A 15,512-nucleotide genomic window follows, 5' to 3' on the forward strand; every position below is an offset into this window, starting at 1 on the left:
CACTCTTATTAAGAGTAACCTAATTGCATATGATAAATGAAACTTCTACACCCAAATTCCAAAACAGACCATGACAATGTAAGTTTACCATTTTCGTTTGCCCCACTTAAAATGTGATCCTCGGACAGAAAAGTCTTCTCTCTTCATACACCTAATTTTCAACATGGGAGTCATTCTAAACTTCACATCGCCAAAGCAACAGTAAACCCATCTTACTTTTTGACTCTTCACAACCCCAAAATATCGTGTTTTTTGACAATGAAACGAGGGAGAATTAGTTTACAACTTGGCAACGTTGACATAATTGTCACCCACAGTTGAAGAAAAGTTTGCGTGTGATTCTCTCTCACCTCTGTCCTCCGCGTCTCCTACTTTGCATCGAAATCTCTTCACTTGAAAAAAAATTCATGATATGCTGAAAGAAATTTTGTGGGATTTGACTCAAAATCATAGCTGTTCTATATATGAGCACAAGTTTTCACAATTTTAGCATAGAAATCTCTTTAGTTGAAAAACATTCATAATGGGCTGAAAGAAATTTTGGGGGATTGTACTCAAGTCATAGCTGTTCTATATATGTGCACAAGTTTTCACAAATTTTGCAGCAATTCAGTGGTTAAATTCAAGGTTTCTCTCAAGGGGGTGAAGAACATCATGACAAAATCAAAATCCCAATCTCAATCCATGGCTCAAGATTCAAAACAAAGTGGGTCTCCAAGCTCTGAAGGCACTAGTACTTCATACAAGCAGACAATCATTTATACCACATTTCTTGAGGCAGAGAGCCATTGCTTCAAGGAGCTTGTGCAAAAACATACTGGCGCTTCAGATGGGGAAAGGGAAAAACTCCCTGTCACCATGCCTGCAAGAAAACCATCCAGAGGAGGTTCAGTTGCATTGATCAATGGTGGGATTGAGATGGGTGCCAAGAAATCAGATAACAGGGGTTTTGCATTGATGGAGAGTGGGATTGAAGTGGGTCATAAGAAATCAGGTTGCACTGGTTTTGGTCTCATCAAGAGTGGTATTGAAATGGGTTCTCAGAATTCAGATTGCAATGGTTTTGCACTCATCAAGAGTGGTATTGAAGTGGGTCATCAGAAATCAGATTGCAATGGTATTGCATTGATCAAGAATGAGATTGAAGTGGGTTCTCAGAAATCTGATCAAAATGGTTTTGGACTCACCAAGAGTGGTATTGAAATGGGTCTTAAGAAATCAAATTGCAGTGGTTTTGCATTGATTAAGGATGGGATTGAAGTGGGTCATAAGAAATCAGATGGCAATGGTTTTGCATTGATTAAGAGTGGAATTGAAATGGGTCCTCAGAAAGCAGCTTTTAAGCTTCAGCACAGAAGGCAGTTTCAGAAGAGATTAGAGATGAGTTTGGGGCTCAGTAATGGTTGTGTGTTGTCACCCACTCTGAATCACAGCCCAATTACTCCTCTCGGGCCTCTTGATCCATTCACTTGTTCATCAAGTAGTTATTGCTATAGTAGTTATAGCCCATCAAGTTGTTCTACTCCTTCCTACAATCAATCCTCATATTTGGGAGGGAAGGAAGAAGAGTTCTATTTCGAGGCTTCTGCCATTAGAGTGAAAAGTGAGCCAGAGTTGCTTCCACTCTTTCCCCTGCATTCTCCAACAAAACCCAGATCCTGAATCTTGTATTTGGTGTTGTATGCTGATGTTAGTTAATAGAATTCTAGATTTAAGTGGATTATGTGTATCTTTTCTGTTAATATTTTGGGCTGTATCTCATCATCTATTATCAGAATAAGCACATCTATATATTTATTGACATTTTGAATTTTTATGAATGATTTGAATCGCACTGTACAATCTATCATCAGAAAAAGTATTTATAAATAATGATAGATTATTTTTTCAATACTTTTATTGGATAAAGAAACATCCTATTCATTCTACCAAAATGTAACAAGATAATATATAATGAGGATTTACCAGAATTATTGACATAATGAACAAGTTTCATATATAAGGTGAAGATGGGATTAACAAGCACTGTGGGGTTTCCTTGGATCTTGTTAATAACTTCAATAACTCAAGGCATGGTTTGGACTGTATTTTGATGTTGTAGAGTCTGCTAAATCAATGATTTGATGGTTACATTCTTTATATTGCATATGAAAGAAAAATAAGGGAAAACTGGATAGATCGCATAAACATAAGATCCATTAAATTACATTAAACATTGGAGTGTAGATGGATCAAATAGACAGAAATTCAAATCTTGACAACAATGATGTTGCCATGGATGTTTGGTGTAGATACAGACAGGAATCAAAGTAGCTCAGAGAAAAGGTGGCATTAATAAAATGGGATGTGGTATTTGAGATATCAGTGAAGGCAATAGTAGTACAATGGTGCTTAGAAAGGAAATGTTGGAGAATCGCAGATTTTAAATCGAAGTATCTACATTATTGTAGAATGATTATGCTCCTCTAGGATGATCAAAAGAATGAAATAAATGCAAATCATTTTATGAGATGTGTCCCCTTGATAGATGGATTTCTAATTGACATGTCATGTAGATAAGGGATAGCATAAAAGCTAAGGGGCCCAGCTTTATATAATCAAAATTATTATTTTTCTTAAGATATATTCAAAGGTATTGGGGTCCATCTTTACTATTATATTTGTCTTTAGTTTGAGATATACATAAGTTATAAATGAATCATGCATCTTCAAACATGTAGTGTTTAAGATCACATAAAAATTAGATAAACATTTATTCATACAAAAATGATATATGTTTTGTAGGGTCTGATATGGTATTATCATATAATAATTATCTTTTCAATGTGTTATCTCAATTAGAAGTAAAAAGTGAATCTTTATAAGTGACTATAACTATTTGAAAGATTTCAATATGGAAAAGAATAGTGACAAGATATGGCTTCTAAGATTGTTACCATGCAAGAGATCTACAAATCATAAGAGAAGACAAAAAGTACAAGAAAGCATGTGTGTGTGTGTGTGTGTGTGTGTAAATATATATATAATATACGTTGGACTTACAAATCTCATTGGCATGAAGTTTGTAAATTAGTGAGGTCAACACTTAGCACACCAACGTATTGTCATTGATTGACAACCGGTCAAGGAAGATGAAGATATTACAAGGTAACATTTTCACAAGTAGATGACTAAACTAGTGTAGAAACATATGGTAATACAGTCTAAGCCTCAACCGACAGACAAACACAAAGGTTAGTTTGATCATAAATCATCTAAGAGAAGAGTCGCCATGGATGTGACAAGACACAAGGTCAGTTAGAGTTGATGCAACATGGATAAAGGTCAAAGTAGCAAAAGGACACAAGGACAAAGGCTACATATATACTCATAGAAGGACTGGATGAGCTACTGGTCTTGACCCTACAAGGGGTCATGAGTTTTCTATGAACAACTCGGGTATGAATTTCAAATTTTAAAAATGAGCGGTATTTTATTTTGGGTAATTGTGCCCTAACATTTGAAAGCGTATAAAGACACTCAGACTTCATTTGTGAAGTGGTTAATGTAGTTGAGGTTGGTGGTCAAAGAAGTCAAATGTTGTTGCTAGTGCCAAGAGAATATTGGCATTGTTGTTCAAAGTGCCATCCAGTTAAGAACAGAGTTGTAGTGGGAATTTTTATAGCAAACAAGTTGTTTCGAGCAACAAGATAGAGATGAGACTGAAGGGCTCATGAAGAAAAAAGAGTAAAGAAGAAGATCAATGCATCTTCAAGAATACACAATGAAGATCTACAAGGCAATATAGTACTATTCATAGATTAGTCATGTAGATTATTTTCTCACCATTACATCTATTTGTATGCTCTTAACAGGGCAAGCTTTAGTAAAAAGATTTTGTAAATCCTCTAATAAGGTATACCTCAAAAAGAGATTTTTAAATCCTCTAACCAAGTAGCTTTCATAGGTGTTTTTAATCTTAATAGGTTATAAGCATTTCTATAACCAAGTAGCTTTCATAGGCTTTTTAAATCCTAATAGGTTATAAGCATTCATAATAGAATGTGCTCCTAGACAGAACAAGTGTAGCTCTTAACTGAGCAACCCTTTACACACATTATAAGAGCTAGTTGGGTATATTACTCCCATCGTGGTTTTCAGCCTCTCATCAAGGGTTTCCCCATACAAAATTGTTGTGTCATTTGATGTATGCATTTGTGTGAGAGCATGTGTGTGAGAGTTTGTATGCTTCTACTTAACTTCTTTTATTGTTGCATTATTGTTAAGGCAACTAGTGTTAAGAATATACTCTTTGGTACCTTAGTTAACCAATAGAAGAGTTCATACTAATTTAACTCCCCTCTGAGCACCAATTAGGACCAACTATTAGTATTAGAGCATAAACCCTAGCAATGACAAGCTTGACAGTTTGAGGGAAGATCTAATGACAACCTTTATATTATAAAAGAAGCTTGGTGAAGAAATCAACATTGTCGAGGGTTTGAAGGACAACTTTAGAAAGTCCTTAACCAAAAGAAAGAAGCTAAGTGAGAGTCAAGAAGTCATAGAACAACTGGAAAACCAGAGTGGATCTAAGGAGCCTAAACAAGCCATATATGGCCTAATGGCTGAAAATGAAAAGTTAAAAGAAACTATTATTTGGATGAGGAGAAAGAAAGAAGAGATGACAAGAGAAGTGAGAAAAGATCAAGAAGAACAAGATAGTGCCATCTCAACCAAAGATGAAGATGAATATTAAGAAAAAAGAAGAAGAAAGGATGTGAAAGTAGTGCAAAAGAGAGAGGAGAATAACCATCCTCACATAGACTAGTTCACACAATTGACTGAATAAGTGCTCAAGTTGATTGAAGAGATGAGGACTACAAATGAAAGGAATGAGAAGTTGAGGAAATTCAATGAGAGATCAAAAAATATGTATGAACAATTGCAAGATTAGAGAAGAAACAAGTGTATCAACGGTCTTGGTTACATAGGTGATAACAAGATAGAAGAAGGTGAGACCTTAGGAGTAAAGAAATTGGACAATAGAAGATCAAAAAGCACATATTTGAAAGGTACAAAAATTTCTAAACCTACATATCGTTATTGTGGTAAGAAGGGACATACTTCTAGCATGTATTGGTTTATGTATATTACATTCGTCAAGAAGTGTACCTTTTATGGGTGCTACAATAACTTCCATCTATATGGCCACATGACACAACAATGCATATCTCATTTAATGGGAAGAGAATATATGGGAATTTCTCCTATTGCAATAAGTATGGGCATAAAGAAGAGGACTGCAAATCAAGGGCAAGATCTAACCAGCCATCTCCAAAAGTAATGAGTTCTACTGAGAGGAACATGTTCCACACACTAGTTTGTGCAACTTGTTGGAGTGATGGTCATCCTACAACTCACTACAAGTTAAGGATGATCCCAAGGATCAATATTGAACCATGGAGATGTACCAAAGTGATGTGCTACAAGTGTCACAAGATTGGTCATCTGATAAGAGATCGTAGAAGTAGTAGAAGACCAAGTAGAAAATTCCCTATTGCTAAAGGGAACAACAAGAACATAAACAAAGAGCAATATGAGAAGGTATTCATAAAAATATGGATGAAGAAGAGAGAAATAGTGGTGGTAATCAAGCTTGATGAGGTCATAAGCTCAATGATCATTGGTGAGACCTCGTAGACAAATTAAACTTTGTTAGAACTTAGGAGTTAGAAAAGAAAAGACAAACTCTAAACTGGTCCTCTCACTACTACATTTGGCTTTGATTTCCAATGTAAGTTTCTGACAACATGGCACATTTTGTGAAATTGGTGTTTTTTTTCAATTACCCCCCAATATCGTTAGAATCCTAACTACCTAATTTGTGGATGTTGGAATTCTAGCGCTCACATGCAAACATAAAAAGAAAGACAAACACAAAACCATTTTCACAGTTGACCACACAAGAAAGGCACAATTTGACAAACATGAGGTTTGAGTGCTAATTTCCCATGTGAGTCACTCAACCTTGCAAGCCCACATATCACCAACACTACCTTTGTAAGGACTTTTCTCGCTTCAAGTTTATGTGATTTGAAAATGAAATTTCTTGAAACTTGATTTATGTCATTTGAGAAAGACATTATTTGAAACCTAATTTATGTGATTTGAAAATGAAATTTCCAAGCTTTAAACATAATTTTATTTGAAAACTATAACTCCTTGAAACCACTAAAAGTCTATGCAAAAACACCATCAATTATGCCCTAAGAACATTATAACCCTTGTCTCATTTGACTAGCACAAATTGTGGCACCAAACTTTTAAGGATGACTTTCTATTAGCACTAAGTTGTAGCACAAATGCAACCCCCTACCCCAAGTATACAACACACTAATTCTCATGGCATTTATATATTCATTTAGTATATTCACTAACCCTAATTATTATTATTTTATTTCTAGTTTTTTGGGTTTTGAATTATAAAGTTAGGTGGGATTTGATGAGACATAGCTAGGATTTTTCTAAGGTGGGTATATAAATAGTCATAAATGAATAGGCACTGGACAATGTAGTTCCTTGATTATAATCATAAATAATAACTAGGCCTAGGCCTAGTCATGCCCATCATATGATCATTCATTAAGTAATCCAAATATTCCTTTCTTGATCTTAACTACAACCCCACAAACTCCTTTATTTTCTCCTATGACCAAATTTTGCATCACTTACTCTCTACCATTACTGACAACACACATATTCACACACACATTCTATCACTTAATCTTTTTAGATACATCATAGAAGGAGATTTTAATACCCCCCCCCCCCTGAATACAAAACCAAAACCTCCTCTTCCCTCATTTAATGATAATGATATATACATACGCTCTTTTGACACCAAGCAAGTATGTCTATGGTGATTCTTTTCTTACACATGTATAAACCAAGATGAGGGAATCCATTTCAATCTGGCAGTAGGATTCATCAATATTCATCTTTGATTTGTGCCTCTCTACACATCCCATCTCATCTTTCCACATCTCCTAACAGCCATATATGAAGTCAACACAACATCTACCCACAACCCACATATCAAGTTTTTCAAAAGGCTAAGTAGGAATATTGAGATGAGAATTCAATAAGGAGGATCTTTAAAAAAGAATTATTCATGATAATGGTGATGCACAATTGCCTCCTAGATTTAGATTCCATCCCACTGATGAAGAGTTCATAACACTTTATCTTATGAGAAAGGATTTAGACAACATTTTCATATGAAAGGCCATTGTTGAAGTGGAACTCAACAAGTGTGAGCCTTGGGACCTCCCTAGTATGTTCAATTATGTCCTTTATTATTCATTGTGTGTATAATCCCCCACACCCTTTTGAATTCTAATGATCCTATGTGTGCTTAATGAATGTTGAGTGTCTATACTGAGTACTGCAAAATCATCCATTTCATACCCTTGCATGTACACAATATCTTTCTAGTTTCATTCTACTCACATGCCCATTTAATTTCATATGATCATCTAAAAAAATTTGCAATCTAAACTCTTAATTGTTTCCTCTTGTTTGATCATCTCATAACTTCATAAGTAGAAGATAATTTCCACAAGTCAAATTATCTACTACTTATCAATTAATGAGCTTAAGGGAGTTTCTAATGAATGGTTCATAAGGCACAACACTTGGTGAAGGTTTTTTAAATGGGGTTGCAAGAAGAGTGGGTTTAACCATGGAGGAAACTCCATAGTTAGGCATGCTCAAGTTGGAGTAGTACTAGGAAGGGTGACCTCCTAGGAAGTCTCAGTGCTTCACCTCTATGAGCATCACCTAGATCCAATGAGTGCTAAGTGTTCCATTTATTCTCATGAGAGATGGATTCATGTTAAATCACTACTCATGAAACATGGGTCAATGAGTTTGACTCAAAAAATACACAGTTAAATCTTGTTAACAATATCACTATTTGACTTGTTGTGGAAATATCTCTTACTTATCAATTGATGAACTTAAGGGACTTTCTAATGAATGTTTCATAAGGAACAACACTTGGTGAAGGTTTTGCAAATGGGTTTGCAAGTAGAGTGGGTTCAACCATGGAGGAAACTCTGTAGTTAAGTGTGCTCAAGCTAAAGTAGTACTAGGATGGGTGACCTCCCAAGAAATCCTAGTGCTTCACCTCTGCGAGAATCACATAGATCCAATGAATGCTAAGTTTTCTATTTATTATCATGAGAGATGGATTTATGTTGAATTAGTACACATGAAACATGGGTCAATGAGTTTGACTCAAAAACTATACAGTTAAATCCTGATAAAAATATCACTATTTGACTTGCTGTGAAAATTATCTCCTACTTATTAATTGATGAGATTAAGGGACTTTATATGATTGGTTCATAAGGCACAAAACTTGGTGAAGGTTTTGAAAATGGGGTTGCAAGAAGAGCGGGTTTAACCATGGAGGAAACTTTGTAATTAAGCGCACTCAAGCTAGAGTAGTACTGGGATGGGTGACCTCTTAGGAAGAGCAGGCCTTACCCTAAAAAATTATAGGCTATGGTCCGGTGCATGCATGTAGAGGCCAAAATGTTTGATGCTTCTTGGGGCTCCTTTCATCATGGTTTGATATGCATAATCATAGTAAGTTTCGGGAGTCGGCTGGTCATGGGTGCCCCGCCGGGGTTTGCTGGGGTATAGCTTGATCTGATCCATGGAGCACCCACTGCTTCACCTCTTGATCATCACCTAGATCCAATGAGTTCTAATATTAGAATATAAAGTATTATCACAATTCTCAACCTTAATAAACCTTAAGCATATGAGAAATATAATCAGCAACCATAACAAGATACTCATACACAATAACTCCAAAGATGTTAACTACAAAAACCCTTGATTAGAGGGAAAACCCTAGTGGGGATGACACCCACAAGATGATGTAATAATATAAATATTCCTTGCTAGAGGATGGACCCTATTAGGAGTATATGAAAATATTTAGTACATATTAGTCCCTATTAGGAGACTTTGAATCCATGTTAGGAGATTCCAACTCTGTTAGGAGTTATGCCAACCCTATTAGGAGTTGTAGAAGGCAAATGGACCCACTGTCCAAATAGATTCAGGGGCAAGACTAATGAGCCCATTATCCAAATTATTTATGTATTATTACTTGTAGAATAATATAATTAAACTGTACTTTCTTTCCTCTTCCTTTATCTTATCAACTGGACTTCTGCTCCTTCTGATCTTGATACCAAATCACCAACTTCACATCCTATAATCCCTTGGATTGCTTACTCACATTTACCAAACACTTTTCTCTTGTTCACACACTTTGTACTTGATTCACATCTCCATCACACATTAAAACCAAGGAAAATACTTTCCTTTATACCAAGTACTCAAACTAATTCCTTGAGTCGACCTTGAGGCTTTCCCAATTAATTATAATAGGACCACATTAAGATAAGTAAATATTTCAAAACTACACAATATTGTTGGCTCCCAATCAATACAACTTATTGCATGTGCAACTCTAGGACTTGTGCACTCATTGATGTCATCATTAGACTTTCCTCTATTGTTTTCTAACTTTGCATGTCATGATTATATCCTTATTAGGAGATATAATAAAAACATCAGAAACTGCTTCTCAGGTGCTCTGTCTCTAAATTGCTCTTTGTAAATCTCTCATATCTTTTGTATTTCTTTGAATTATATTAAGCACACTTAACCTCATCATCAAGAAATAGTTTGGAACATTTCCTTAACCCTACATCACCTGAACATCAAAACTATGTTCATACAACCACGATCTCTATCTACAACTTTGTCAGTCTTCGCATAATTATTGCTATGTTGGCATCAATGACAAACATAATCATGAATGCAACCTGTCAATACTGCCACATGCTCTCCAATGCTTAGGATACTCCCCAAAAGGAATACCATCGGCATTCATTCCAACATGTTCCATTTATTCTCATGAGAGATGAATTCATGTTGAATCACTACTCATGAAACACTGGTCAATGAGTTTGACTCAAAAACTAAACAATTAAATGTTGATAGTAATATCACCATCTCACAACTGCTAAATGATGATTATTTTAGAGTACTTCCAAATGTTGATGGAAGTTATTAAAGAGTGGCCTTGGGGCCTTGATGAGTGTTGAATCATTGGCTTGACTCTTGGTCCATGTTACCTTATTGGATCCAAAGGAAAACACATCAAATAGCTTGATGACCCTACACATATCAAACAACTTGCTTGGTGCTGCTTATTTCTCTAGAAGTATAATAACGCCATTTACATATATGTTTTTTCTTATTATAGATTTTTGTCTAGAACATAGTTTATCTAAGGCTAATGATATGATATTTCTTAATTCAAAATATAAATAAATTTGATGTTATTTCTAGATTAGATTGTGTCTTAATATTTTAATCCAAGTTTCAAATCATACTAACTGTGATCTATTATCAGAATGATAGATGAAACATTGATTAAAAACTAAGATAACTTTCTACATTCTCTCTCTCTCTCTCTCTCTCTCTCTCTCTCTCTCTCTCTCTCTCTCTCTCTCTCTCTCTCTCTCTCTCTCTCTCTCTCTCTCTCTCAATCCTCATCATAAAATTTTGATAGATAAAATATACACAGTTAAAATTAAGAAGCACATAAACTATAGAACCTATTATCTTTGATACTAATACTATAAATGTTAAAATTTCAAATCAATGTATTTTTCTTCCACCAAGATTGTGTTAAAATTCCTCCCAATATGGTTTTTCATGTTCATACCCAAAACCATTTGAGCCCAAGTAAACACATTATTGATAAAGAAAGGAAATATAGTCAAGAGAAATATGGACCTTCACTTTGAAATACCCTTTGGCTCCCTCATAGAATTTGTGACCATGTCAATGTTGGTGTCCATTGTAATCTATGATAGAGTCCTTAGAAAATTTACCAAAAACACATAAATCATGTTTATTGTTCTTTGTTTAATCATATGTATTGTTCTTTTTCTTGAAAATCATTCTTAATAATATTTCTAAATTAATAATAGAACTTTTTTACAATCTATCATTTGATTTAGTTATAAATATTTGATTTAGATTGTGTTTTAGTTTTTGAATCAAAGAGAAACACCCATTCAACTATCAATAATGAGGTTAGTTAACATATTAGTGAGTTAGCTAGATTATTGATTGAACACAAAGATAACATAGGCATTTGTATATCCAAGTTCTTGAATCTTTTATAGACCTATTGCATAATAAAATTATCTATATCATGTTATACTTCTTATTGCAGTGTCTAATTAAGATGTTATTCTTCTTTCCCCTGGTCTTCTCCAATTTGATATAGTTGTTGACATATAATTTTATCTAAATCAAAATATTTTTATATAAATCGTCTATTTCTTCATGTCTAAGGTGGTTTTTGTTCAATGTTTTTGGTTTGTTTTGCAATTTTACTATGTTCAAGTATTTCAATTTGGTATATTATATTGAAGCATCATTTCATAATTAATATTTATAGCTCCATATATAAAGGTCTAATACAATTAGTGTACTTGCAATATGGTTTTTCTTAGTTTGTGACATTTATAGGCCAACATTTTGAGAGCTCAATTTTATTTTTCTCCGACCCATCAAATCATGTCACATAATATAAGAGAAGAAGAAAGTAGGAAGAAACTTGCTAGATTGTGGTCTAACTTTGAATGAAGAGGTGATGGAAAATATTATTGTCCCTGCAAAAACTACAAGGTCATAAAGATTAAAAGTGTTAGCATAAAAATAGCTAAGATTCATTGTAGCAAGCACAATCATATTGAAGGAGGAAATAATCATCATCAATAGGTAAGTTGTTCATTATAACATTTTAACAGTTTATAGAGATGATAAATCTCTTGATGATGTGATCATGATCATGGTTTATTTATGTTGATCATTTTTATATATACTAACCTCCCTAGGAAAATGATATGGAAACCTATGACACGAAGAATATGGTTTTAGAAGCAAAGGAACATGGAGGTGTGAATATCAAAGTTGAAGATATTGTTCCTAGGGAAGTTGATGATCATGTGTCAGAAAACACATTTGAAGATTATAGTACAAATGCATTAATTCATGACACATTTGGTACTGAGAAAGGTGATGATGATGACAAAGTTGATGTTCATGATATGTCTCTACTTGAGAAGGAAGATGTGGCCCTTTACAAAGGGTCTCGAACAACTCTTATTTATGGTGTATTGTTGTTGGTGAACTTGAAGGTTATGAATTTTTTATCCAACATAATAATATTGCATCTGTTAAGGTATGTCATATTTGTCATTATAGTTAATAAGGAGTGAATCGTATGCCATTAATATTATTTATATGAAAAAATTATTATTTTTGTTGCCCCCATCAAATATTCTACCTCACTCATACAGAGAATTATTATATTGAGAATTATCTGCCATTATGAAAGATATTGAAATGGAGTATCAAGAAATAGACGAATGTCCAAATGATCATATTATATATCATACAGAACATGAATTTTCATGAGAATTCCCTGAATGCCATACAATTAGATATCAAATAGATCAAATAATAAAAAATGTTCCTTGCAAGGTTCTTCATTATATTCCTATTATTCTATGTATGCAATGATTATTTAGGTGCAGCAACTTGGTTCAATTCATTTATTACCATGCATAGAATAGAAGTCAATACAACTTTATTTGAATGCATGCATATGGTTTGGAACTTAGGGACATAGAGGAAAAGGGGTCGCACTTTAAAGAAGAATGTCATAATCTTAGGTTTTCACTGGCACTGGATGGTGTGTGAACCCATTTGGAGAGATGAGATATGTTTACTCAATGTGGCCTACTTTTCTTATCAACAATTAAATTCCTCCATGGATGTTAATAAAGAGGGAGCACATCATGTTGGCAATGATTTGTCTAGATATATTTTTCATTTAATAGTTATGTACATGTAATTATGAATTTTCTAGTAAAATGGTAACAATAATTATGTATGTTGTTGTTCGTTCAACTAGGTAACTGCCAAGTTAAAGATATGAATATATAAATTAAGTTTCTTATTGACAAGCTATTGGAGTTATAGAAGGGAATCAATATGTATGACATTTGTAGACTAGTGGGACAAAGATAATTTCAATTCTATGTGATGCTTGTATAGACGATACAAGATGCCCAGGGATAACATAATTGGGTTAGTTGTTCATGTAGGAATTATTATTATAAACTATGATGATCTGGAACACACACAGTCTAATAGGATTTAGTTACAAGGAATTCAAGAAATAGTTAATAAAATAACTTTGGAAGATTGCTATAAATGACACATTTTCTTGGGATATAGAAATGGAGTAGGGACAAAACACATCATTGATAGGGATTGGGAAGACTCGTAGCCATGGTTTTAGAGATACCACTAGTCATAAATATATTAAACTTAGAGTGAATTATCCTTTTCCTCTTATCAATATATGGTCTTGTTAAGATTTTAGAAGCAAAATAGAATCAACTATTTCCTAAACTCCTTATAACTAACTCCTATCAGATCGTGTGTGTTCCAAATCATCATAGTTTATAATAATAATTCCTACATGAACAACTAACCCAATTATGTTATCCCTAGGGTATCTGTATAGTAGAATGTTATTTTCAGAATTCCTTGTAATTAACTCCTATCAACTATTTCCTAAATAACTCACTTCTCTAACTCATTTGTATAGTAGAAATGCTATTTTTTTAAACCTAAAATTAAGGGTTTCACCAATGTGTTGGCAACACTCATAAGGTTTTTCTCAAATCCCCATAGAAGCATATCATCGGGACTTCTCCTTGGGTAGAGGACTTCTTTTCCTTCATTTCCTTCTCTCCATCCACTTGGATTGAATAAATCAATGCATTCAACTATTTCCTTAATTCCTTGTAACTAACTCTTGAATAAATCATTTTCCTTTTATCCATATATCCATATATGGTCTTGTGAGACCAAGTGAATCTCAATGGTCTTCCAAAAGGGTATCAAGATATAAATTTTATTTGTAACCTTGTTAAGTCTTTTTCAAAGTTGTGGTCCAAAAGGTGAGTTTGCAGGCCTACTTCCTTGTAGCCCTATTAGGCCTAGTTTGGAGAAATTTCTTGAAATTGATAGAGATTTCTATGATTTTTTGGTGGATGAGCATTGGAATGGATCCAATTCCCTAGAAAAAAACCTCTCTCCATTATTAGGAATTTTTTTATCATCTTTGATCATTTAGTGTGGATGAGCCAAGAAGGCATCCATGAAGCATGCTAGTAGTTGAGTTGATTGTATTATTGGTGTAGACAAGTTTAAGAGAAGAAGAAGTGGGAATAGAATCCCTCAGGGGTTAGGGTTAGTGGAAGAACCCTAATAGGTTGGAGAAGAGGCCTAGAAAAGACCCTAGGAAAAGGTAGGGTTGAAGAGAAAGACTTGTCCATACATCAAAGTGGTATCAGAGCCAAAAAATATTTGGGATTATGGATAGATATTCTATACTACAGAAGAATTAGTAGATGAAGCAATAATAGTGACTAATGCAAATTTATCCAAAGAGATGGCCGAGAAAAAGGAGAAAAAAGACAAAACTAGAAGAAGTTGTTGAAGCATCCAAGAATAAAGATGAAGAAGGTGAAAGTGGTGATAAAGAGAAAGTAAACATTGATGAGGAAGAGATGATTATTTAACCAAACCCTCCATTAAATGAAGAACCATTGTTGAAGTCCATCAAGGCACTAGGGGAAAAATCCCTAGAAGGAATTCCATTGTTTAGTGGGAGGATGGACATTGATACGGTGATGGAATGGACTAAGGGAATGGAGAAACATTTTGAGTATGAAGATGTCATAGAGGCACAAAATGTAAAGGTTGCAAAATCAAGATTTAGAGGTTCAACATTTACATGCTGGAAATAGTTGCAAGATGAAAGGGTCAACATGGGTATAAATCCTATAGCTAACTAGAATGCCATGGTGACTAAAGTGAAGGAAAACTATCTAGCAGAAGATTATGAGGTACAATTACATAGAAAGAGGCAAGGTATGAAGAAAAAAGACTTGGATGTGGCCTCTTATATAGAGGTATTTCAAAAATTATGCCTAAGGTATAAGATTTAAGAAGAGGAACCTGTTAAGATAGTGTTGTCACAAAAGCTTGCTCCCTTGCCTAAATTTTTCACCTAAAGGCAACCTTGTGAAATATGGAAACAATCTCCAAGCTATGGGACTTCCACTATGAGATTGAGTCTCTAGAGAAGGTTAGCTTCCTTACTATCAAGGTGCACCTAACTACTCTTTGAGAGGAAAAGGGAGAAGGAATGCATGAAAGAAAACTACCTAATCTAATCTAAAGTGGGTGATACACCAAAATAGTTTTTCAATCTTATCTCTGCCTAATAATGCACTATTCATCAATATAACCTCAAAATAAATTGATTCAATCTTTATCTTAATCCA

The 15,512-nt window shown here is 34.1% G+C and overlaps 1 protein-coding gene across 1 annotated transcript; it reads left to right on the forward strand.

Moving 5' to 3' along the window:
- The first annotated feature begins 275 nt into the window (after window positions 1–275).
- On the forward strand, window positions 276–1,729 carry LOC149570084 (uncharacterized). The gene has a single exon (XM_089822741.1). It carries the CDS (start codon window positions 577–579, stop codon window positions 1,660–1,662), a length of 1,086 nt encoding a protein of 361 aa, XP_089678867.1. The 5' UTR covers window positions 276–576; the 3' UTR covers window positions 1,663–1,729.
- Window positions 1,730–15,512: the final 13,783 nt, after the last annotated feature.

Source organism: Cupressus sempervirens, chromosome 3 (assembly GCF_028749045.1).
Source record: "Cupressus sempervirens isolate cs-2001-9-10 chromosome 3, ASM2874904v1, whole genome shotgun sequence".
Classification (NCBI taxonomy): Eukaryota; Viridiplantae; Streptophyta; class Pinopsida; order Cupressales; family Cupressaceae; genus Cupressus; species Cupressus sempervirens.